The sequence below is a fragment of the Ambystoma mexicanum genome, chromosome 8, assembly GCF_040938575.1.
Source record: "Ambystoma mexicanum isolate Mex_15411 chromosome 8, UKY_AmexF1_1, whole genome shotgun sequence".
NCBI lineage: Eukaryota > Metazoa > Chordata > Amphibia > Caudata > Ambystomatidae > Ambystoma > Ambystoma mexicanum.
In genome coordinates, this window is record NC_090929.1 from 1268737171 (window position 1) to 1268763118 (window position 25948).

Below are 25948 nucleotides of genomic sequence, written 5' to 3' on the forward strand. Positions count from 1 at the left end.
TTTTTGGGACATACCGCCTTGCCTCTCTCCGAGTGGGCCTGGCCTCTGAACTTTGTGATCTACAGTAGACCCTGCCTTGCTTGCCTTGCATTTGCTTCGTAAAAGTGTTGGTACTGAGTTGGTTTCATACCCTGCCTTTTTCTCTCCCTTTCTAACGAATACTAGAGTGCCATCTAAGTTAAGCACTCACCTCTGTCTGCAAATAAGTGGTGTCTTTGAACCTAGACTTGTCGAAATATTGTTATGGGATTGATATATACTTATAGTAACTGTGATTGAAGTTGGTTGCCATATTAGTGCCAGTGTGTTTTTCATAGATGTGTTTTTAAATAAATAATTATATATCTTTACACCCAAGCTCTGATCAGTGTCTGCTTGTTCTACTGTGTAAATTGCCCTATCTTGTATACTCTATATACTGCCTAACTCGTCTTGAGAGAAGTCTGACTGCTCAGCCACAGCTACCAGGTAAATCTGGGTGGTGCAGACTGCTACCAATTGGGTTAACTGCTAACTCCTGTAGTCTTAAACTTTTTGCAGTGGTCCCAGAGGGAACTGCACAGGTTTCTGCCTAACAGTGACCCCTGGGGAAAAATGATGGGTCACGCAACGCTCATGCACCCCAAAAACAAAAACTAACATGCACACGACCCCTCGGTACCCCACGTGCATGGAAATAAGGTCCTGCAGTATGCTGTGGCATCCAGAAACACAAAAAATGCATATGCATGGAACATGCAGGCTACTATGACCTCGGGAATGGGGTACGCGACACACGGGGGCAACCACAGTTGGAAAAATACATGCGCAACTCACCATCTGCCTGGAAAAAGTACAAAAAAAATATGCACGTGTGCGCGTTGGCAACTCCCCCGCCAAAACAAGAAGTAAGCTCTGCAGTAAACATGAAGTACGCACTGCAACCGTTGTGAAGTAATCACGTGTAAACCCACAACAATTAGAAGAATCACACGCTCGCTCTCCACAATAATCACATACAGCAAAAATGGCGTACTGCGCACACCTTTAACCCTTGCGGAAAGCAACACCTACGCGTGTCACGTCACTTACGTGCTTACGCGCTAAGGGCCTTTTCTCGAATTACACACTCACATTCTGTTTTTCGACATGCAGACTCACTCTGCATATGGCTGGCCATGCGACAACACACGGAAGCCAATGCTCCTGCCCAGAAGGCCATTTACCTGCCCCCCAGAGCCCCGAGCAGCCTCCTACGAGCCATCTGCTGCTGCCAGCCTGCCTGCTGCCAACGTGCCCTGCTGTTTGGTGCCTGCACAGAAGCCATTGCCAGGGATCCTGTTCCTGAGACAACCTCTGCTGACCCAGAAGATTCCTGACTAGTGTACCATCGCTCCAAAGCCCAGCCCCAGGACCGACCCAGTTGCCCACCCACACCTGCCTCGGGGTTTGCTATGTCGGACCAAACGCCATCCGGGGCCAGTGGCAACCCCCCGGCAGACAGGCAGAGGGCTGTCAGATTCAAAGCAAATGAAGTTGGCATCCTGGTGGAGGAAGTCCCAGGGCATTATGATGCCCTCTTCTCACCAACATCATGCCTCGACAAGGATGGACGGAGGAGGATCTGGTCGGACATCGTGGATGCCATCAACGCGGAGGGGGAGGCATCCCGCGACTACCATCGCGTCCTGAAGCACTGGGAGGACTTCAGGTCCAGGACCCACAGCAAGGCCCGGCCTCTCATAGAAGCTTGTGGAGAAGTGGGGCCCCGGGACCAGTTGGCCAGTGCTTCACCACCAGGTCCTCAAGCTGCAGACCCATCTGGATTCGAGTGGTAAGTGTCCGTGTGTTCTTGTCCAGCGCAATGCATGCTGAGGTGTAGCAGGAGTGTGCACATTGGCCTCATGTCTAGCATGCCCCATGTATGTATGTCTGTGTGCAGGGCCATGACAGTGCGGCATGTGAGTCCACTGAAGCCTGTTCCATGTCAATGGTGTCTGTGTTGCAATGCATGATGTGCACCAGCATGTGACGATGCAGAAATGTTTGCATGCATGTGGCTGATATCGGCTGGCCATGTTTGGGGTGTGAGACATGGATGCTGATGTCACCGTCATGGTCATGCATGGTGTCCATGTGCGTGTGTCTGAGTAGTGTGTGTGTGTGTGACTGGGAAATGCCATGGATGCATGACACATGACTATCATTATGTGTGAATTCACTGATGCTGCCTAGTTGTGCATGAATCCACTGTGTCAGGAGGTAGACATGGCCACATGCATGACTGTCCGGTGGTGTGTGTGCATGTGATCAGCATGTCCCATGATGCATGTGATGTTCAGCCCCCCATCGGATGTTCCAACGGTGACTTGGACATGGATGCAAATGTCTGTTGCACGTGCCATGCCTGTTTCTGCATGTGTGTTGCTTGCACTGACCCGTGTGTTGTTGAGGGTGATGATGGAAGTGACGTTTCACAGTGTCACACATGTGCAATTGCTTTGTGTCTAGCAGACTATTGTTCAGTACCCTGATGCTTGTGTTCAGTCTCTCCCTATCAACAGTGTCGACTGAGGAAGAGGGCGGAGACGACGCTGTGGAGCAGAACGGTGGGATGCCTCCACCAGGCGGGGACGCAAGGCACGGTGACCCTCCCAGGACATGTCCTCTTCCGGGAGCGAGGGGACTGGTGCTGCGTCCAAGGCCGGGCCTGCTGAGGGGATGCCCAAGAGGCGGAGGTTGAAAGTGGGTTCCTCGACAGCGGTATGGGCAGGTGAGCCCACACAGGGGCTGTCCACAGCGGTAGACGGTGCAGAGGCATCCAGGTTGGTGGTGGGTGAGGAGGATGCCGCATCAGACACACACATGGGGCCTGGTGGGGGTGGTTCCACTGGTGCAAGTGGTGCGGTCCAGGGCTAGGGGCAGGAGGCAGCACAGGTCGCCGCAGAGGGGCCTGTGCCTAATCCTGTCCCTGATACTGAGACTGCATCACCATGCACCAGCAGGGATGCCCCGTCCCAGGCCCGTCCGCAGGTAGGGGGGAGGCCCACATCAACTGGCACTACTCTAACTGCGAACATGGTGATCCGTGACAGGGTTGAGTCTGTCCTAATCGGTATCGCGCTTCGCACACGTGACATTCGTGATGATGTGCGTGCTTCCTGAAGGGGACCACGCACGTCATCACGAACAAGTGTGTGCCAACATGAACCGGCTGGGAGGGCTCATGGTCGAGGGTTTCCTCCATGTGCAGCGTGCTCTTGCGACCCTCTCCTCCCCTTTACACACTATGCGCCAGTCGTACTCCATGCCGTCTTCCGGCCCAGATGCCACTAGGGCCCCCTGTGGACCTGCCCAAGCCACCATGGCCACGCTGGTGGAGATCCCATCCCTGCCACAGTCGGGAGTCTGAGATCCAGCAGAGGTGTGCACCTAAGCAACTGGACCCCTGGCAACGGAGGTTGTGTACGCACCATCAAGCAGGGCACAGGCACCACGGCCCGGGTGTTGCCATCCTCCCGGAGGCAATCGTGGTGGCAGAGGAAGTTGGCATCAAGGTGGCAACAGGCTCAATGTGGACGATGTCAGGCCTCAGGGCGGCTACATCATGTGAGCAGGCATCGGCCGATGGGCAGGAGGACCCTGGGCAAAGTGTGTCTTCTGTTTGGCAGCGGTTGGACCAGCGGATAGGTGCAGAGAGGCGGCGGGCAGAAAGGGCACGGCTCACCATGGTTAGGGCAGAGAACTCCATGCGGCGAGCCTTGAGGCGGGCAGAGCTCCTCGTGGAGACTCGCAGGGAGCTGGAGGAGAGCATGGCGGCGTCCCTGCGAGCCCTCGAGGACAGGGTGCAGCCCACAATACAGGGGACCCCCCCAACAACCCTGACCATGTCCCGCAGGCAGCCCACACCACAGGGGACCCCCCCAACAACCCTGACCATGCCCCACAGGCAGCACATCACCCCTGACCATGCCCCACAGACAGCCCACACCACAGGGGACCCCCAAACACCCCTGACCATGCCCTGCAGGCAGCCCATCACCCATGACCCGCAGGCAGCCCATCACCCCTGACCATGCCCCGCAGGCAGCCCACACCACAGGAGACCACCCATCACCCCTGACCATGCCCCACATTGGCATCGACATTAAGTAGCGAGATTGGTCTGTAGGACCCACAGTCTAACTTGTCCTTTTCTTCTTTGGGTTTGACTATGATTCTTGCTTCTCTGAATGAAGGCGGGGCCGAGCCGGATTCGAGTATGTTGTTATAAAGGAGCGTGAGGAATGGGATCAGAGCGCCCTTAAACCATTTGTAAAAAGCAGGGGTGAACCCATCCGCCCCCGTGGCCGAGCCTGCTTTCAGACGGGAAATGGCATGATCAACCTCTTCTGTGGTTACTGGGCTATTCAATTGGTCTCGGTCTGCACTCGACATAGGTGGACATTTTATTTTTGACATGTATTTGTCTGCGGTTTCTGGGGAGAGGGCAGTGTCTGACGTGTAAAGCTACTTGTAGAACTGAGCAAATCTGTCTTTGATATCGGCTGGCTTGGTCAGGACAATATTGGATGATGATCTAATTTTCAAGACTGCTCAGTCGCCCTTTCTTTTCGGAGTCTTGCCGCTAATAAAGTGTGGGCTTTGTCTCCCTTTTCGAAATATTTCTGCTTAACAAATCTCAGACTCTTCAGCGCTTTCCCTATCCATATGTCTTTCAGCTCTTGCCGGAGGGATTTGATTTCTGCTCTGGTTTCAGTTGCGTCCCCTTCCTCCTCCCCGAGAGATTGACCTTTCTCTCATATCGAGCGCTTGATCTGTGATTCCCTTAGCTGATTCAGTCTCTTAACTGAGGTGCCTTGGGCTATTATTAGACCCCTTACAGTGACTTTCGCCGCCTCCTGGACTGTTAGAATTAAGGTTTCGCCCGTGTTATTCCTTTTGAAGAAATTGCGTATCTCATCGTCAAGACTTTCCCGGAAAAGCTTATCCTTAAATAATGTATCATTGCACCTCCAACGTCTATCTACAGGTGTGTTGTGTCCCAGATCTAGATTCACTGTGACCAAGTCATGGTCCGACCATCCCACTACATCAATGGCTGCTTCTGTGATCAAGTGTTCTAGACCGCCTTCTAAAAACACGTAATCCATTCGAGTGTATATCTGGTGTGGAGGTGAGTAGAATGTGTAGGCTCTTTGGGCTGAGTGTGGTGAGCGTCAGGCGTCTATTAGGTGATGCGTTGCTATTAAATGTTGGAACGCCCCACTGTTTGGGGGTGAGTTGGCTCCTGGGCGGAAAGAGCGCCAGTCTAGTGTTGGAGTCATGATCTGGTTGAAATCTCCCCCGCAAATGAGTGGGCCCGCCCTCTCCCCCTCCAGAGTTGCCAGCAAATCCCTGTAAAAGGCCAATTGCTGAGAATTTGTAGCGTAAACCGAGCACAATGTGACAGCAGAGGATCCCAAAGTACCGTTTACCACTAGAAATGCTCCCCCTTGGTCCCTGTGTATGTGAGTAATCTGGAGACTCAGGGATGACTTATATAGCATGCCAACACCTCATTTTTTTCCTGGCCCCGAGGCCAAAATTAGCCCCCTATATTGCCCCCTTTAATTTCAAACTCTCCCCCATGTTTGAATTTCGTTTCTTGGACAAACAGAATGTCAAGGTTGGCTTGTAATATCAACTGTCGGTGGTGCCCAGCCCAGACATTGTTCTTGGATTTTGTCTAATCCGAGGTTCTATCATCGCTTTTAGGTCATGGGGTATTCAATCTCTGGAATTTGTTGCCACTTTTGGTCTTGCTTTTCTGTTTCCAAGGACCTGAGGGTTTGCGTACTGGCTCCGAAGATGTCAGTGCTTCCTCCCCCTCATCCATGGACTGATCCGAGTGTAGGCCCTTGAGGACCCCTCCACCTCCTATCCCGAAGTGACTCTGTATTCCTCATTTCCATATGTGAAGACCAGGGCAAATGGGTGGTTCCATCGGTATCTTGTACACTTTTCTCGCAGCCACAGCGTGAGGGGCTGGCACGCTCTTCTTTGGGCTAGAGTGGCCGCAGAAAGGTCTTGGAATGTTTTGACCTTGGAGTCTTTAAAATGAATTGAGTCCAACTCCCTTGCCCTCTGGAGGATCTCAACTTTATGCTTATAGTGGGGGCATCTCGCCAGCACAGATCGCGGACCACCTGGGGGACCGCCTGCACGATGTACTCTCTCGAATTCCAATTGAGGGGTAATTGGGGGGGGAGAATAGAGGCTATGTGGTCTTTTACACGTCTTTCAAGAGATGCAGGCGTCTCGTTTGGGGATTCCCTAAGGCCATGTATTCTGATGTTCGCTCTTCTCTCTCTATTTTCTAAATCATCCACCTTGGCCTCCAGGTCTCTGTTCTTCTGCTACATTTCTTGGAAACGACCCTCTGCCCTCATCTCCACTACGTCCGCTGATTTCTGGTAATTCACTAATGCCTCAATCTTGTCTTCTATTTTGTGAATCTTGTCCTGTAGGACACTGACTGTGGTGGTCATACTTGTTCTGAATGCTTGAATTTCCCCCAGGAGGAGGCGTATGTCCCCCTTAGTGGACAGTTCCTGGTCTCCCCCTGGAATCTGGGAGTCTTCTTGGATGGATGGGGACGCCATTTGTACAGTATCCCGAAAGAACTTCTGCAATTTCTGGACTGATGAGGCTGCGGCTCCAGTCTGCATGCAGGGTGCACTTTTAGAGACTCTGCTTATGTGTAGGTAATAGCTTGTGCGTTGAATTAGAGTTAATGACTACTTCTGCCCCAGGTGTGATTACGTGTTTGGTCCCCAAGGAAGAGTCTGCCTCTTGCTACAATCACTGCCTCCGTGCTCTCTGTGTATCCACTTAAATTTGCGCCTAGTTCAATTGTCATGCTGGGCGCCACTCCTGCTGCTGTCCGTCTGGGAGAGCGGCGATCCTTGGGCCCCCGAGCAAGGGATTTCCTCTCCGCAGGGCTCAAGGAACTTCACTTAGTGTGATCAAGGGGTGAGGGAGAGATTTCTCGCCGGTGGGTATTTATGGAGGTGGTTAATGCTGTGCCTTTTGAGCTGCCTCTGGTGCCCAAGCCTGTCTATTGCTGTGGCTGATGTTGAGACAGCAGGTTGACTGGCTCAGAGGCCGGCGTGTAACAGAAGCCCCCCCTGCTGCCAGCCCACAGAGATGCCCATGGTCCTTTACCGGGACTGTGTCACTCTCTTCGGGGGTCCTTTCATGCGTTGCAGGCCAGTGATGCTTCTGGGCAGTCTTGGTGAGGCTATCTGGGGTATAGGAATCCCCCTTCATCCCCCAGGCTGCTGATAGTGTTCATGTAGTTGCAGAAAGGGAAGGTTGAAGGAGCCCCACTCTCCTTACCTTGCTCCTAAGCACTGAAGCGCACCGGATCTTCCACCGAGGGTCCCGGTGCCGGCTAGCCGAGTCAGGGCAACGGCCCCTTCAGTTCCCCTGCTCTGCGTCTGCTGGGGCTGGTACAATGTACACAAATAAAAGGGGGGGAAGGGGCACCAGGATTGCATGGTCGGCCCCTCTGCAGGATACCCCCCCCCAGTGGATGGGACACGGCGAGGAGCGTCCACAGAGATGGGCACAGTCACTCCTGTGCAAGTGGGGAGGGCGTGGGGAGAGCCTGCGAGGTTCCAGTGGCTGTGGGGAGTCCCCAGCCCGCTCCAGCTTGTTGGTGCCTCCACTTAATCCTCTGCGGGCGTTGCTGTGCTGCGGGGGGAGGCGTTGCAAGGACCCGCCGCAGCTTTCACTTACTCACTCCCCTAGCTGACGGCCACCGGGGTACCCTCAGAGTGCTGGTGCCCGTATTGCTGCCTCTGACTCACCGACTGCCCACCGAGGACTCACCCAGGTGCCGCCCGCCCCCCACGCTCCCCGCACTGTCCTCTACACCACTGGAGCTCTCAAGGAGGGCGCACAGCCCTCAGCACATCTCTAGGAAACTCTCCGGGGTGACAACCGGGGAATGCACCGTCGCCAGCACACCGCAGTCAGCTCGTTGTACGGATGCTTTTACAACTGACTCTTCTCCCTGAAGGGCATTTACCGGGCTCTGGCCTGAAGATCGGGGCGCCCTCAGGCGATTCAGCATGATCACTGCACTCCACCCTTCGAGGACCTCTCCCAGAAGCGGGGGAAACTTTGTTGGTCGCGTTAAGTGGGCAGACTCGTCCAATTTCTGCTGAAATTAGGGCTGCAGATGCCAGGCACCTTCCGCTTCTTTGGCATTTAGTTTGATATGCTTGCGGGCTGGGCAAGCTTGGATGATTCGCTTTCTGCCTGGCGTTTCAGGGGAGCTTGGTACTCAGGCTTCGATTCAGCCTGCGCCCCCTGGTGGTCACCCTGAAATCTTTCTTTAATATAAAAATTAAAAAGATATGAGTCTCACTTTCAGTATTATTCACACATAGGCCACAGTTAACATATGAAACTAGTATTCACTTTTCAACAAGTAGGCCTCTCCTTTTAAATTATATAATTTTGAATGTTGAACAGTAAGTGTTTTATTTGTGACAAATGCAACGTGCTTGGCTTCACTTTAGATTTCTGGATCATAGTCTTGTTCTGCATTAAAGTCAATGTGACATGCTGCTATCTGTCTCCTTAAATGAAATGGTAGTTGTTCATATGTTATGGAAACAGCATTTTCAGCCACACAGGTCTATTGCAATGTATTGAGTCCATTCAGCAGTTTTAAATTCTCAGGCACATTTTCCTTCACTTGAGCGCCTATCCATTTTGGGAAAGTTGAACTAGGCCAATTTCTGTTCCTTCACTAGGCCTTATGTCGGAAATCAATTTTTGAACTGGCCTGCATATTGCAATGGGTTTCAACATCAGCTGGCTTCATTCTGACAACAGGCCCTTGCAATGCCTCTCAGTCTTGGGGCTTGATCACAAGTTGGGCGGTAACACTGAAATGCAGCGGTAATGGTGTTACTGCCACATTTAAGGGTCCGCCCAATCTTGAGTATGGCGTGTTTACGCCCAGCTTTCAGTTAGCTCTCCAAACCATGATGCAGCGGTAATACTGCTGGACAGGTTGGTGCTAACGCTAATAAAGTTGGGTGGTATCCCAGCCAGGATACAGCCCAACTTGTGATCAGGTCCTCTGTCACTCTGGGGCTGAATTTACAACCCCACAAGGAATAGGAGAAGAAGGCCGATTAAGATTGCGGTATAAGGCTGTGTTTTGCACAGATGGCACCGAGATCTCTCTGAATAACAATCACATAACAATCACACTTGTGTATGGTGATCGACCAGGTAGGTGTTGCCTTTGCCTGCATCTCTTATGTCTGGATACAAAGTAAAGGCGTCCACCTGTATCAACCTGGAAGGTTCAGTGTTCCCCAGGGTGGTTCTCCAATCATGTTCAAGAGTCACGGAGCCGTACTCTACTGCATGTTACATCTGATGGAGATAATAAGTAGTTGGGGAGAAAGCGCTGGGGATCACAGACTGCCTTCTCTGAAGGAGTTCCCAAAGATTGTTTGGTGTATAGAACAGGAGATGGAGATGAATCTAAATATAGGAAACATCCCTGTTAGGGGAGTGCTGTTTGCAAAGTAATGAGGTTCAAACTTATAATGGTGACTTTGAAAGATGTAAATGCATAATAACAAAGGTGGGCTGTAATGTGCAATAAGTAAAGTTTAAGTTTTATGTGGTGAAATGTTCACAATCACGGGCTCTTTGGCAAGAATATTCCTTTTTGAAATGTTCAGTGGCACGATGAGCACATTAGTTGTCTCAGTGACAGGAATTTTCCTTTAAATATTTGGTCATTGGCCATATTTAATTGGCATTTTATCTGGCAATATTGTTATCATGTTGTATTGAATAAATTATGGATGCACGCTGTGGCGCTGTATTCTTAGCATGATACGTACACAGAGCCAGTGTGCTCTCATCATTGTAGAACCATCACCTGAACCTTCATCACTCCACACCTATCTCCAAGGCAACTCTAGTGCACGTGCTTTATTCTTCCTCCCCTCTCCTTGCCCATGTTGTCATTTTGTATGTTTGTTTAATGTTATATTTGTAATAGAACAAATTGAATTACAGCCTCGCATACTTACTTTGCCACATTTCAAATTTGGTTAAAGAATAAACATGTGAGCATTTATATTTAAGGTTTGAAAATATAAATTGTGTGTATGATTATTTCTATTTAACATTTATATTCTATGTTTTGGACAGGGTTGAAAGAACAATAAAAAATAAATTAATGGAGTGGCGATCCAAACATCCAACTCGTTGGAATAGACAGTGCATTGCCATCTTCCGAAAAATACTCCCTAAATTGGAATTTAGTAATGGAAGCAGCGCATGTGTGGAGGAAATTGAATTTAAATGTTTACAAAAAGATTATAAGGTAACTGAAATCTCAAGTTAAAACATGTACATAGATAATAACGTTGTCACAATACCCCACATCTTGAAAATACTGTCAGGTGCACTCAGCCTTGTACTCTATTAGTCCAGCAGTGTGGTGTTTCTTCTGGAGAGAATCAATTTGACAATCTCCTTGCTCCATGCAATGTGGAGTTTTCTGTGGGCAAATGTTGTGAGTGCATGTAAACCCCAAACTGTGGCAGCTTGTCAGAAGACTGTAGCACACTTCCGTTTCGGGGGTGGTATTTGCATTGTTACTCAGAGAAGCTATTAAAGGGCATTGGCAATAGGCTGAGAGGCAAGGGAATTCACGTATTACTTTAATAAGAATACAGAGGTACTTATGCCACTGGCAACAGAAATAAATACACAATATGAATTTTTACCAGAGAGTGGGTTTAACCTGAATCCGTAGAAAAAAACGCATGCAAAAATATCTAAGGAGAAATTACTGAATTTCTTTGACCAAAGAAAGTCGGTATTTTGATATATGTGTAGTAAATAGTAGATGAGGGTGGGTTAAGGGTATGAGTTAGGGTAGGGGGTATTACAAAAATATTTGAAAGAAAAGATAAAACAGCAAAAAGTCGTTTTCGTTTTATGGTCCAAAAAATGAGGTAATTTCTCCATTCGCTTTTTTTTTCTCTAAATGTTCATGGATATCCGTTTTAACTGGAGAAGCAGGCCACAGCAGTGAAACACAACACAATTTTAATACATCATTTTTAACGCCAATTCAACTTAAAATAAAACACAATATGCTCAAAAATCCTGTCACCTTTCCTCCATATATTTTGGAGCATCGCAGAGCGGGAATGGGACCGTAGCAATGGCAAGCCCTAGTGCGCTTCCCCTTTGAGAATTGAGGAAGTGAATGTGGGCCATGCGTATAGTGCTACCACACCCTATTCCTTGCCTCCGTGCTCCTTCCCCTCAGTCCCTTTCTCCACATCGGATGGGTTGGATGCTTGACACAGCCCTTTTTTTCTTTTTCCACACTGATTCCCTGCTGTAACGTTTGATTTTTTTGTTTTTCTGCTCTCTTTCCCCTCGCTTCCTCCCATTTCGTCGGGTAAAGCAGGATTCTCTGTGTGTCACAGGTCATTCTCGGCACAGGACCCTCACACCCTTTGTTTTGAGTGTTTGGGCCTGCTTCACCGCTGGAATGCCTGTGCACTCTGTGACACACTTTTTTACAAATTACTCAAAAGTTGACTAGCGCAGTGGGAGGACATCTTTCACAGGATCGTCTCAAGAAACTTAGGACCAAGAGGATATGTACCGCTCTTTTTACTCTGGCACTCTGTCCAAGCAACACCCGTCCTGGGGTTAGCTGAGAGGAGAGAGCTCTCCCGGGGCCTGTCATGATTAGCCACCCAAGAACCAGGGCTTGCACTGAGGTAGCTGAGGAGACTTTCACCAGTGTTCACACTTACAACCCTCTGGGGCATGGTACCGAACTAAGGCCAGGCGGCTTTGGTCCCTTAGAAGGCTGGTAACGGTAACCTTGTCCCTTAGGGCATTTCACCTCACACCTGACCCCAGTCCGAGGCTGTCCCCACTCCGCTTACCGACCTATCAGCCGAGGGCCCAGCAGCCTATATGGTAGCCTTGACCACACCTCAACCGTGGTAGGTCATGGCTCATCGTACCACAACTGTAACTGTTTCTGGCTATGATTCAAGACAATCACAGGGAGAAACATCTCCAGCTTCATCGGAGCACAACCCAGGGGACAGATTTCCTCCCAGTTCCTTGGGGCTTGCTCCATTTTCTCCATGAGAGGAATGGTCACACAGTGGGATACAATATTTCGGTCCTTCCTATTTTTGTTCCTCTCAGCAGTTAGACTCAGTGGACCTCACCATGGCCTTCATGCTTACTAAAGGGAGGACAGACTCTTTGAGTGGTTCCAGGGCCTGATGCACTCAGGACTCAAGAGGCAGTAATTTAAGTCTCTCATGAGGGAAGGGCTTACTCCCACAGTCCAGCCGGTAGACCCACAGTACCATCCTGTGATACCTCAAACAGTGACAATGGAGGCACATCCACTGCCAGCGGCTCTATTGGGAGACATGGGCTCTCACCTGACTGTGCCCTTACCCCTCGTCCATTGGCAAAGGTACCCCTTCCACCTCTACCTCCACTATCTTCGGTCTGGGCGGCGACCCTGCGCATGAACAAGATAGGCGAAGTGTGACGAGTGCTAGGTGTTGGGAAGAAACACTTCTCGCATTAGTTGCTACATTGTTAATTTGGAGAAAAGAGGTCGCTGTGAGAAAACCAGCATGGAAAGTCTTTCGACACTTTCAATACTTCACCTTAAAAACTGCTTTACTTAGTGGAGTGTGCGAAGTGTGATGAATGTTGGGTGGCTGGGCAGCCACGGCCTCAGCTGGGTCTCCTTCTGCAAGGTCCAAGCGAATTCAAAAGGACGCTCCAATCATTGGGAAAATGCAAGTACATTGGGCCTCATTCCGAGTACGGCGCTAACCAATGGCGCTGTTAACGCCTTGGTTGACGCCGTACCCGGACCGGCAGCGCCTTGGTGGATGGCGGAATCACCGCCCCATTCCAAGGTTGGCGGGGCGGTAATTCCCCATTCACCAAGGCTCTTCCCCATTCCCAAATGAGCCCCCATAGGGCTCAATGGGAATGGGGAAGATGCAAATAACGGTGACCGTTCATTACGGTCACCGTTATTGGCTTAGAGGCCCCTTTGCGCCCTCGACTTTAACACCTGCTCAAAGCAGTCTCGTTACCGGTGGCCGCTATCCCTTACCGCCATACTCGGAATGAGGCCCATTGTATTCATTATTCACTGTATTCATAAATCTTTCGGCAGATGCCCGGAGTTAGTCCGCATGTAGAACTCTACACACTTTCATATATGATTTGCGCGATCTAAACACCTAACCGCACTGTTGTAGGTCGCCTGGATCACCAGAACCCATTCCCGCTCTACATCCATGCAGAGCAGACCAGAGGGAGCACCCTCCAGCTACCGGATCACAGGCTGCCACATTCAGAATCAGGCGGACCGCGGCCTCGCAGCTCCGGGGCACCGGAACTGCAGGCCCATCAGCCCCAGTCCTGGGGCCACCCAGGCCAGAGCGCCACCATCGCTGTGGTCACACGGCAGCACCCATCACAATAGGCGGTGTTGTCCAGCAGGGGCACTGTCTCCATGCCGGGCCACGTGGTGGGCCCAAGGCACGCTGCGCCGCACCAGTATGGTGCACAAAGACACAGGAGCCAGCTCTGGATCGACTGATGAGCCGGAAGTGGCTCATCCCTTTTATTTACCTGGTCAGATGGTTACCCCATGTGACCAGGACACCAACACAGCAATGTACCATGTCCCTCAGAAGGGGTGTCATGCAACACTCCTGCTTTTTCATAACAACAAACTTAAATGCAAAACAACAACACACTGCACACAATGATACTCGGATTCTAACTCCCCTTAGTCTTCACACTCTCAGGGGCCCACAGTGCCTACGGGGTGACGTTCTGGGGTGGTGGTGACATGTTAACATTTGACATCCAGGCACACCCTTTATTAACCTGGGTGGGGATCTTACACCCCTGACCCAACACCATCACTTATAGCTGGCGCCTGTGATGCTGGAAATGCATTGGAGGGACAGGGCCTCCCTGTCCTTGTCATGTAGTCCTTTTTCATTGTGGTCTATATTGTTTTCTGCGCAGGAGTCCATGTGGGACTCCTGGCAGTGCAACTCTTCCTGTTTTTGTACAGACCCATGGGATACCCTTATGGCACCCATGGGTGGGGGTACAACCCTGTGCCCCTAGTGTATGTTTGTGGGCAGCTGTGGGTGGCCCGCAGAGCAGGGTATGGGCTGGTGGCAGCTCCATGCTGAATTGACATTGCTCTGAGTATCCTCCATTTTGGGATACCCAGGCCCTGCCATTGGAATCAGTTGATTCCTGATGGAAAACAAGATGGCCTCTGTGGCCTCTTGCTTTCTATTACCTGTTACCTTGTTTTCCCAAAGTCCTGGGAAGCCCTGACTCTGTCCCTTCCCCCTGACTGGCTGCTGGGTGGAAGTTCCATATATGGTGTTGTTGTGAAGTCCAGTCCAGACTGGCTGGAGCCTTCCCAGTGACTGTATGTTGTGGGTACACCCTGTGGGTGGGACCTGGGTGAATTGAGTGTGTGACCAATATGCACTTCTTGTTGTGGCTGTCTGGTTTCTGGTATGAAAGACAAAGACTGAGACAGCCCTGCCCGAAACTGGCCTGAATGCAGTGTGTAGTGTTGAATGGCTGGGTACTTGTCCCAATCCACATTCCTTGTTGTGAGTGTCTGAGAGGGAGGAGGTTGGCCTGAATTCATTGTGTGCCTGATTGGCTGACTGACTGCATGAATGCCCTTCTGTATGATTGGCTGCTGAGTGTGACCCAGCAGTGTGGATGAGAGACAGGATAGTATATCTGGGGACCTCTCACCACTGGAAATTGTTCAGAAGCTGTGTCTACACTTGAAGTGTAACTGGAACTGCTGATCCTCGACGCCCAGATGGAAGAAGAAGACTTGCTATTGCATTTGCTTCGACCTGATCTGAAAGCTGCCGAATTCGTCGAAGACTGATCCGAGAGAGGACCTGGTAAGGCACCCTCTTCCCGTGCTCCGAGGGACCATCGAGCACCACTAACCTTCACCGAAGCTCCCTGGAAGTCAGACCCTCTAAAGGCTGCCGACCGGAGACGGGGACCGCTGAGGAGAACGAAGTGAAGCACCAGGACTTCGCCGCTGTCGAAGTCCATTGCCGTCGACCAGAGTTTGCAGATTTGTGTAACCGCTGGAGGCCCGTCGAAGTTGTGTTTCCCCAGAAGAGGGGACCGCTTGACGCCGTGCTGCCGACGACCGGAGCCGCCCACTCCTTTGCCTAAGAACCTTTGAATCGAAGGACTACCTTGTCCGCAACGTCGACCACTTTGTCCTGCCGGAGAAAGTCAAGGCCGCCGACGCGCCGAGGAGAATCCGCCGGTGGGTTTCCCGCCACCTGAAGGCCACAAAGACTTCGACGACTCGACGCCCTTGCTGGGCCACAGTTCTTCAGAAACTCTTTGCGGTCTAGAACAATCAATCGCTGAGGTGCCCCACACACCTCCTCCTCGCAGGACGTCGCCGACGAGCACCGCCTGGATCGACGTCATGGTCTCGGCACCCTCGAACTTCTCATCGCCATCATACGCCAAGTTCACCTTCTTCGATGCCTCTCAACGATCCGTGTCTCCTGCTTTAAAGGGAGTCACTCAAGAAGGATCCCTCAACGCGTCTTCGAAGAACTCTACTCCACCAGGTACATTGGGGGGGTAAAAACATTATAGGAGGAAATAAGACTATTGAGCAATATATGGACTGGGCTTTTGCTATATCTTTATTTTACAGGTTGCCCAGATGGGGGGATCTCCACACATAACTGTGCTTAACGGTAGAGGCCAGTATTCTGCCTATTGTTTCAACCATCTTGCTTTCCTTCCTATCTCTATCATTGGTTTCCTTGTTATTGATCTGTGTGACATTCTAAGAGTATAGTTGATGTACTTTAATGAGATCTGATAATATTGGTGGTACCACTTTAGAATTGTATATATTTACCATTGTTGATTTCTGAGTACAAAGTGCGTTATTGTGATAGTGTACATACCTTTGAATTTTAATTATATAAAGACTGTGTTTTCAGTAATACAGTGTGTGGACATTCCTTTGTGGGGGTTCGGGGACTACACTGTACTTAAGAACCAGCCTGCATCACCTCCTGAGAAGCTAGGGCTTGATTGCTCGTCCATTGCTACCTTATAGAGAATCTTGGCTGGGGTCCTCTGTGCCTCTCCTCTACCATATAGAGAGCAGAAGTACAGACTCCCCCTCCAGTCTTTACAGCGCCCCGCACCCCAAACGCAATAATGCACTGTAACACCATATTTTCGGCTGGACTGGTTCAGATCTGTGGGTCACCATTCCGACTTCCCCTGACATCTCTTCAGGACAGTTCAGGGTTCACTGATGGGTACGGTCGCCCCTGGGGGTGTGGGGCCACTTCGGCATAATCTCCGGACAGACTCATGGCTGGATGTTGACGGCTAGATGAAAGTTCAGGGCTGGCAAAGCCGCACCTGGGAGCACCAGGGGCCACATCGACCTGGTCCTTAGCTAGCGGTAGTCGGCTAACACACAAGCACACAGTTCGGGGCATGTACACACATTTCTGGACACACCCGGGGCCACCCTGGTCACGTTCATCGGTGAGGTGGGCTCCCTGCTGTAGTGCACTGGCGGCCGCGTGACAGACTGCTCCCTTCACTTACCCCCTTTTACCCACGGGTGTTGACAGGGAGGCACCAGTGACACGGTGCGTGGGCCACTTATCCTCTTCCGCATCCCCCGGCCAGGAGTGTCTGGGCATGGGAAGGCGCACAAGCGCTCGTAAGAGCTGCAACTCTCAAGGCAAATGCTCCTGGTGAACTCTGGAGACGCAGCAAAGATTGAGCTGATGACCTCATCGGCAGCGGCAGTCACTTGGCCCTTTCTGTTCTTGAAGGCACTGGGTACCAGCCTTTCTGCTGGGTGGCCAGGGTATTATATCTCCCTCCATTCGCTCCTCTCTTGATGATCTTTCCACCCTGGCTGGCCCAGGTTTTCCGTGGGCTCTGTTGCGGCAAGGCCATTCTTCCTTTAACCACGCACCGCTGGGGCCCTTTTGGTTGTGGGCACCGGCTTTGATGTATCCCCGCCGCGGGCCCAGGGATATTAGGGCACACCCCCAACTTTGTTGTTTGGGGGGACCTCCCTTCCCTAGTCCACTTTTCTTCTGGTGGCCCAGTGTTGCTGGCCATTTCCATGCAGTCCTTTGTAGGGTCAGCTATTTTACCCCTTTCACTGCCCTGGCTGGGTGCCAAAGGCCACCACTTTTCATTTGCCTTGTGGTGGGGGAGCGTCCATGTGTGGGCCACGCCCCTACTCCCGAGCACACTACCAGCCTGGGCGCATTATGATGGCTGCTACACTTTACTGTGCAGCCCGGGTCTTGATGGGGCCGTCCCCTGCTGCTGCCATGCACGCAGGAGGTCAATGGAGAGGTAGTTCCGCCCTCTTCCTTTGTCCGTTCAGAGCCACCACGGGGCCCTGTTTCTTCCGGTCCAGAGCACATTTCTTTCCTCAGGGGCCCAGGTGGTGATGGGCCCGCTTCGTGTTGGGGGGCGAGGGCTCCGCCTCCCCACATCTGCGGCCAACGTCGCCTGGCAGTCTTCCTCTCGGGGAGGGGGGGCAGCTCATCTCCTCGCGGCAGATGCCACGTGCATAGCCGTTCCGGTGGGGGGTAGGGGCAGCTCTACTTCGTTTGCGGCTGGGGCCGATGGGCATCTTGTTGCGGCTCAGTCCGCCAGCATGCTCCCCTTTGTTGAGGCTGACGCCGCCTTTACATTTCAGTGTGGCCGAGGCCCGTGGGGCCGTCCTCTGCCTCAGGTGGGAGGGGACAGCAGCTCATGCGTCCGATGCCGCTTTTCCTTTTCCGTGAGGCGCTGCCACAATGCTGTCTTCCTCCTCATGGGGGAGGGAGGCGCAGACCCACCCTCCTTTCCACGCAACGGATGCCGCTGTCCTTTTTGTGCAGGGCACTCTTCAGGGCCTTCTTCCTCCTCAGTGTGGGGGCAACCCCACCACCCTCACACGCGGCAGACGCCGCTCACACCAACGTGCAGTGGGAGAGGGGGCAGCAGCTCACACGGCTGACGCCGCTTCCTCCACATGGGGGGGGCAGCTCCTCACCACACTACGGGGCACGCAGGGCCCAGTTTCTTTCGTCGCCATTGTTGTAGGTCGTCTGGATCACCAGACCCCATCGCCGCTCTACATCCATGCAGAGCAGACCAGTGGGAGCACCCTCCAGCATCCGGATCACCGACTGCCACATTCAGCATCAGGCGGACCGCGAGGGGCACCCTGCGGCCTTACAGCTCTGGGGCACCGGAACTGCAGGCCCATCAGCCCCGGTCCTGGGGGCACCCAGGCCGGAGCGCCACCATCGCCGTGGTCCCACGGCAGCACCCATCACAATAGGCGGTGTTGCCCAGCAGGGGCACCGTCTCTGTTCCGGGCCATGTGGTGGGCCCAAGGCACGCTACGCCGCACCAGTATGGTGCACAAAGACACAGGTGTCAGCTCTGGATCGACTGACGAGCCGGAAGCGGCTCGTCCCTTTTATTTACCTGGTAACATGGTTACCCCATGTGACAAGGACACCAACACAGGAATGTACCATGTCCCCCAGAAGGAGTGACATGCAACACACCCTGCCTTCTAGACACATATGCGAGTGACTGTGGGCTTTATGCCTTTGAGCCAGGATGAGGGAAGTTTGTTGACAAACAGATAAGTAGGAAAACAGCCTTGCAATAAAACACAGCGAAACATCACTTGAACTATTCATTGATACATTTCCCGAGCGACTGCAGGGTCAATGCCTTTGAGCTTGGATGGTAGTCAACGTAGTTGCTTGAAAAGGCTGTGCGACCTACATCTTTATTTTTTATACCTTCCTCCTTTTCACACCAAAATGATATTATACCAGAGTGAATGCAGGCAAAACACCTTTGAGCTTGAGTGTTGGAAAACGGATTGTTATTTATTAAGCTCGTTCAAACTGTCACACCATATGTGAACCAGAGATTCCAAATAATATCTTGATTAGAGGAAAGATATTTGAGGCTAGTAAAGTGCCTAGCCCAGTGAATAGTCTGTTTTGGCTCAGAGGAGTTGAGGGTAGAGGCTAAAGATTCTTGCCATAGTGAACGGTGTGTATCCAAGTTACCCTCTTTTTCACATTTGACGTTAAACAATCATCTCATCGGCAATGCCAGCTCAAAAAAAGACAAGAAGCTCATCAAATATTCATAATTTAAGGAGTGGCACTCTTCTAGACAACTTATGCACTCCTGAAGTTGATGATGGAATCTGCAGTAACGCTGATAAACCATGCATAGGTGATACTTACAATCAGACCAACACCCAGGCCCGATTACCTATGGCTTTAATTGTCTCTACTACTTGCACACTTCAAGGAGTAAATACCCAACTGGATCTGCCGGCGCATACAGGCTCACCAGGAAGATTCTGGGCCAAAGGTCTGGAGTATACGATTACAACAAAAAATGTTAAGCGGAAAATTTGTATTTTTAGTATTTGTATTTCATTGATATTTATATAGCGCTTTTTACCAAAGCGCTGCACAAAAGAACATCAGCAGTACATTAAAAGCAGTATAATCAATTGTCTTCACAGTTAACCAATAGGAGTCAGACAGGAGACTGTAGTAAATAAGATTTTAGGGAGGAGCGAAACAAGGAGTAGGAGGTGATAGATTGGAGGGATAATGGAAGAAGGTTCTAGTGAAGAGGAGCCAACCCTTGAAAAATGAGAGTGTGCGCAGGCGGCACGTGGAACACGTTCTTACTTACTGAAGTAAGAAGAGTCCAGCCGAATGGAGAGGACGAGACGGGGTGTAAAATGAAAGAAGAGAGGCAAGATAATCAGGGGAAAGACCATATAAAGATTTAAATACTAGACAAAGAAAATAGAATGTCAACTGAGAGTGAAAAGAAAGCCATCCAAGGGAGTCAAGAGAAGAGGGGATAGAGTCATGATAGGATAATGAACAAAGCAAGCAAATAGCAGAACGATAAATAGATTTGAGAAGAGACCAGGAGCTTAGTGGCATGAAACGTGAAAAAGGGACGAATTTTACGAATATTAAAGAGGCGATAAAGACAAGCGTGAAAGGTAAGTGAAATGTGATGACTAAAGGAGCAGTTAGAGTCAAGATGGAGACCGAGATTACGGGCAGTAGGAGAAATCAACAGGGAAGAGGGTGGAAAAAGGTTGAAGGGAGGATGAGAAGGATGATTTTTCTTCTAATCGAGGTGTTATTTGGAATCTCTGGTTCACATTAATGTTTTCAAAATGAACGCTGGAGCACTGGAAACGCTGACCTAGTTGAAATCGAAGATGTCATTACGTCCCCAATTGCCAGACAATTAACATTAGAAATGACTCCATTCAAGAAATGAGATGTAACATGGCCCAAGCAAATACACCGTCTTTCCAAGAAGGAAAACTCATCAGTTCCCCCGCGACAGCGTTCTATCAAACCACGCAACCAACACCTACAAATATTTGCTCTACCACCTCTGACACAGGTCATATTCAATTAAATAAGCAATCTGATGCCATTCTTACAGCGTTAAACTTTGTTCTAACATCGCTTGTTAATGTTTTGGAACTCCTGAAAACAGAAGTGCAATCCCATTCCAGCACTTTACTAGAACTCACAAAAGAAGTGGGAAACTGTGGGAAACTGTGAATCAGAAGTGGTGAGTATAAAGGAGGCAATAAACACTCAACCTATCACAGAAATGGGAGCGACACAAAATCTGACTGTGAATCAAGAAAAAAATAGATAAACTACAAGAAATCATAATAAATGTGCTTCTGAGAATGGAACATGTTATAGAAAGCAAGTATAATCAGAGTATGCATGGCAATAAAGAGGCATCACAAGTTATGACATCAGACAATGAGCTGCCAGCAGAGGAAAAAGAGATCACTCTCGATGATATGCCTCTGTCTCAATCTGTATTGGAGAAATTCATGAGGCTCGCTAATATCATTGAGGTCTTAGAAGACGAAGAAGACGATGAGGTAATACCAAAGGTTACACCAACCTCGCATGAGCTTCTTAAATCACCTCCAGTCGTTCCAGATCAGTGAACTAATTCAAAGATGAATAAACCGAAGAAAACGTCTGGAACAAAGGCAGCTCAATGTCCCGAAACAGGACCCAAGTCAAAAAACAAAAAAGTAAAAAAATCAAGAATTCCGTTAAAACAGCTTTTATATGTTCTATTAGGTTTCCAGAAACCGTTCAGGCAACAACCAAGTCAAAAAGAGGGAGAAAGCAAAAGATGAAAAATTCAACTACGTGAAATAACACCTATGGAGATCTTTTCAGTCGTGTTTTTAGCATCAGAAAGCTTTTGAGGAATTGTGTTTGTTATTGTTGAATAAAGCTGATGGGTGGTATTCCAGCTTCCAGTCTTCCTGCTGTACTTGGCACAATCATGCCAGCAACTACTAATCGTCCTAACACTGGTCCAAAGATGGCAGGAATATTGATCCACCTCCTGAATTAAAAATTGCAGAAGTACATTTACTTGTCCAGTCAGCATCATCAGTAATGCAAGATGAGATTGACAAAGAATCCCAGCACAGACAAGAAAGTTCAACCATTTGCGATCCCAAGACTGTAGCTCCATCAATTTAAAAGAGGGCACAATTCGAGGGGCTTGAATAGGTCCGGGATTCTTGCATTGACAAAAAAAATCCCTGAATTTCACCTCTTCTCCTCCAATGATATCGAGTGTGTTACCATTTCCTCATCGGGGCTGTAACCACATAGTGAAAATAGGTCTAAATCAAGAATGGGAGTGGAAGCATTGTTAGCAAACACTCATAAGCCTAAATATCCTGGCATTGATATTTCCACCTCCCCGAATGAGAACCAATCAGACCCACAAAGCACCACCTTTAATAAAGAGAGGAACTTTCTGTTTTCCGAAAAGGATATGATACCAAACTGAACATTTCGGAAAAAGGTGAAAACCTAATGAATCCCAAATCAGCAATGTGGCCTCATACCTCATATTATGAGTCTTGTTTACAGGAAAATGCGGCATACCCAAGATTCTCCCTAGCTTTTGATGAAATTTGAATTTTGGTGTGGAATATGCGGGGTCCAAATTCTTTTCAAACAGATCATATGAAAAATGATATTCTCCTCAACCATGACCTAATTATTTTTCAGGAAACATGGCTTGTAAAGAAACTCAAATTAGAGGGTTTCATTACCACACTACAGTTGGCTCTAGCAGGAGTATCAGGGAGACCAGGACTACTCATCCTTTGAATGCCTGGCCCAGAATGTTCTGATCTCCTCAGACCTCCCCGTCTCTAGCCTTCTCAGCATCCTCTCTCCTGGAGTGATCACGTTCTCCTTTCCTCCCACCACTCTCTCTCTCTCCTCCCCTCAGGGCAAGCCAACACCAGCACTGCCACCTACCTTCTCGGTCATCTGACCCATGAAGCATGCGTCAGTTGAGGCTTTTTGACAGTATTTTTGCTCCTCATTCTGCACCTTTGGCTGAATCACACCCTGACACAGCCCTATCTAACCTTCATCTCTCTATCTCTAAACACTCTTGATGTCCTTGCCCCTCTAAAACTCCGGACATCCTGTCCACCCTCTCTTCCTCTACCTCCTCCTCCACTTCTGCCCCGCCTGTGGCCATCTCTCCTCCTCCTTTCTCTTCCTTTCCCTTGTTCACCCCAGATGATATTTCTAGGCAAGTCCAATCTATGAAAGTCTTGTCAAAGCAGGTTCTCCCCTGCTCATCCAGAACCATCAAGGACCACATTGACACCCTTGTGTCATGATCTCTGCTTCCAAGAGGTCAGGACTTGCCCAACTCCCTTGGAAGCAGATCCATAACCCAGGTTCCGAGCGCCAGCCGGTCCCAATTGGGACCGGCGCCAGGCTCATAAATTTGCCCAGTCCCAGCGCTGGAAGCGCCGAGCTCATAATGATTGAGTGGACTTACCTGCGGCAGACCATGCTGCTTACTTACCTGCCAGTTGAGCCTCTGATCCTCTTCTGATCGGGACTACTTTTCCTGTTGGGTGGGGCAGGAGCCACTCCCTAGGTTCAGAACCCTGGAACTCTTCTGGAAAGCAGGGACTCTTTTCTTTCCTAGGCGTGGCTGTGGAAGGAGACACCTAAGCACTACAGGAGGCTATTTAAACCCCACCCGATGGATGAATCTTGCTTTGCGTTATTCTGCATCCTCTGCAGCAGAACGCTCATCGTGTCTTCTGCATCTGATCCTGGGCCTAAGGAAAAAGGCTTACCATCCTGAATCCAGTCTTCAGCAACACCTAGAAAGACAAGAAAGAACAGGTTAGCATTACAGTCTTCAGTGACAGCGCTCCTTTTACCTGATCCATCGGCTGTCATCAACGCCTCGTGCTGCATTCCGGCATCTGAAAGACAAAAGCTTACCAATTCTGCGCACGCTCCGGAGGCCTTCGGCGCTGCATCCCGCATCTGAACGATAAAACAAGGTGCGTTTAAAGACTTTGGGGAACTTAAATACTCACGAGCCATTACTCCTTTCACATCTAACCCAGTGGGTATTCCGGCACCCTGCAGCCACTCCGAACTTATACCTGCAAAGGAAAAAGACAGTTAGAGCGCGCCGTGAAGCAGGCAGCAAGCGCTTACTTACGTGCTTCAAGGCGCTTCTATTCATCACACGGGCTCCATCTTCGCCATCGCCGGACCCTGCAAAAAACAAGATACAACAGTACTAAAGACTTTTAAAGACATTTGAATTACTCGAAACTTACCGTGCGTGAAGAAAACGACGGACAGCAGTCCTCTGAAGTCAAGAGGCCTGCTTCCCTTATCCAGTGAGGAAACTGGTTTCAGCACCCTGCTCCGAAGCAGATGGAGAGCACAGCGTTCACTTACCTAAGGTGAGCGTGTTAACCTTTGGGGTCCTACAGGAGAAAAGAAAGGGAAGAAGAGAGAGACATTCAATAACCCAGTTCATTAATCCCATATTTTCTATCTGCAGACACCTTACCCTTCAAGTCAGACATACAGTGCACAGGGGTCCAGCCCAAAGAGCCAGCCGTGTGTTACACATCACCTTAGAAGATACGGTATACGCCCAGTCAAGACCGGCGCCTCTACGGGAATCAGGTGAGCGTTACAGAACGCAAAGACTACCACAAAACTCCCGTCCAGGCGCTATGGAAACCTCGGATACCGACCAGCTAGCCCAGTTGCTTGGGGAACTAAGGGCAGAAGTGCATGCAACCCGTCAGGAAACCAACGCTCTAAAAAGGGAACTGATTATTTCCAAGGAGCGAACAGATGATCTCGCTAGGCAATTGCGACAGTCACAAGCCGGACAGACCCCGTTACCCGCATCTGGGGGAAATCTTCCTTCTACATCCTCTATGAGTCCAGTGCAGATCAACCTACCTGGGAATGTACCTCTGGCTCCGCCCGAACGATTTTCTGGTGACCCAAAGAGGTTTGCAGTATTTATCAATCAGTGTCGGTTGCATTTCTTATGCCGGCCAGCAGCATTTCCAACTGATCAGGCTAAAGTAGCTTTCGTGCTTTCGTACCTTAGTGGTAATGCGGCAGACTGGTCGATCCCTCTAGTAAATCAAGATGATCCGGTCCTTCATGATTTTCAAGCTTTTCAGCTCAGTATGGAAAAACTTTTCGCAAGACATTCACAGGGGCAGGCTTTGGACAATGAGCTTCTTTCGTTGCGACAAGGTAATCAAGACCTTTTGGCTTATATTGCATCTTTCAACAGACTGATAGTGGAAACTCAATGGCCTGAGGACAAAAGGATTACGCTGTTTTATAGAGGTCTACGTGGAGAACTCAAAGATGTGTTAGCCCAAGTAGTGAATCCCCCACAAGATTGTTCGGACTATATAGATTTAGTTGTTCAAATAAATCACAGACTGCAGAACAGGAAGGCTGATCGTTCCAAGTTTGATGCTCGAGTATTTTCCAAATCGCCAACTCCTTCCAAAGGAGTAGACTCCGGGGAACCCATGCAAATAGGGGGCCTGAAAGGTCCTCTAACACAAAAGGAGCGGGAAAGAAGAAAACAGTTGCAATTATGCCTCTATTGCGGAAACTCAGGGCACTTTCTTCGAGACTGTCCGGTGAAACCTGCCAAGAAGGCAGTAGGAGCTGCAGTTACCAAAGTTACAAACTCTGAGCAGGGAAACGACCTCGCCCGACAAGAATAGAGGTCCTCTTGCCGAGCGTGAAAACCAGTTCCGTGACCTCGCATTTCGTGATACCTATGGTCCTCATTAGCCCTGATAATCCGGATCGATTACATGCAATTGAAGCTTACGTCGACAGCGGTGCCATCGGCAATTATGTGGATCATGCAATGGTTTTGAGGATGAATCTAACTCTTTGTCCCAAGGCTGTAAAGGACGTCATTACTACGGTGGATGGAACGGAGATAGCCTCCGGACCAGTAACGCATACCACTCAAGAAGTGACGCTCGTAAGTCAAGATGGACACCATGAGAAGATTGTGTTCGATGTGATCAAGGCCCCTCAGTTTCAGATTATTCTAGGAATACCTTGGTTAGAGAAACACAATCCTCTGATCGATTGGCGAGCAAGAACGGTCCAGTTTCCAGAATGTGTCTCTACTTGTCATCCTCCATCTGGTGTTGCACTGGCAGCTACTTCTTCAGAGACGACTCCTCAGTTACCTCCCGAATACCAAGAATACCAAGATGTTTTCCGGAAGGATCAGGCTAACTCTCTACCTCCTCATAGGTCTTATGACTGCCAGATAGACCTGATACCTGGATCTACTCCTCCTTGTAGTAGAATTTATGCACTCA

General features: G+C 49.9%; 1 protein-coding gene across 1 annotated transcript in view; it reads left to right on the forward strand.

The window, feature by feature from the left end:
- Nucleotides 1-25948, forward strand: part of CC2D2B (coiled-coil and C2 domain containing 2B) — a 2924037-nt gene that overhangs the window by 2788312 nt on the left and 109777 nt on the right. Inside the window, exon 20 of the mRNA XM_069611382.1 lies at nucleotides 10213-10387. Within this exon, the coding sequence (XP_069467483.1) occupies nucleotides 10213-10387 (175 nt within the window). The remainder of the gene's footprint in view (nucleotides 1-10212; nucleotides 10388-25948) is intronic.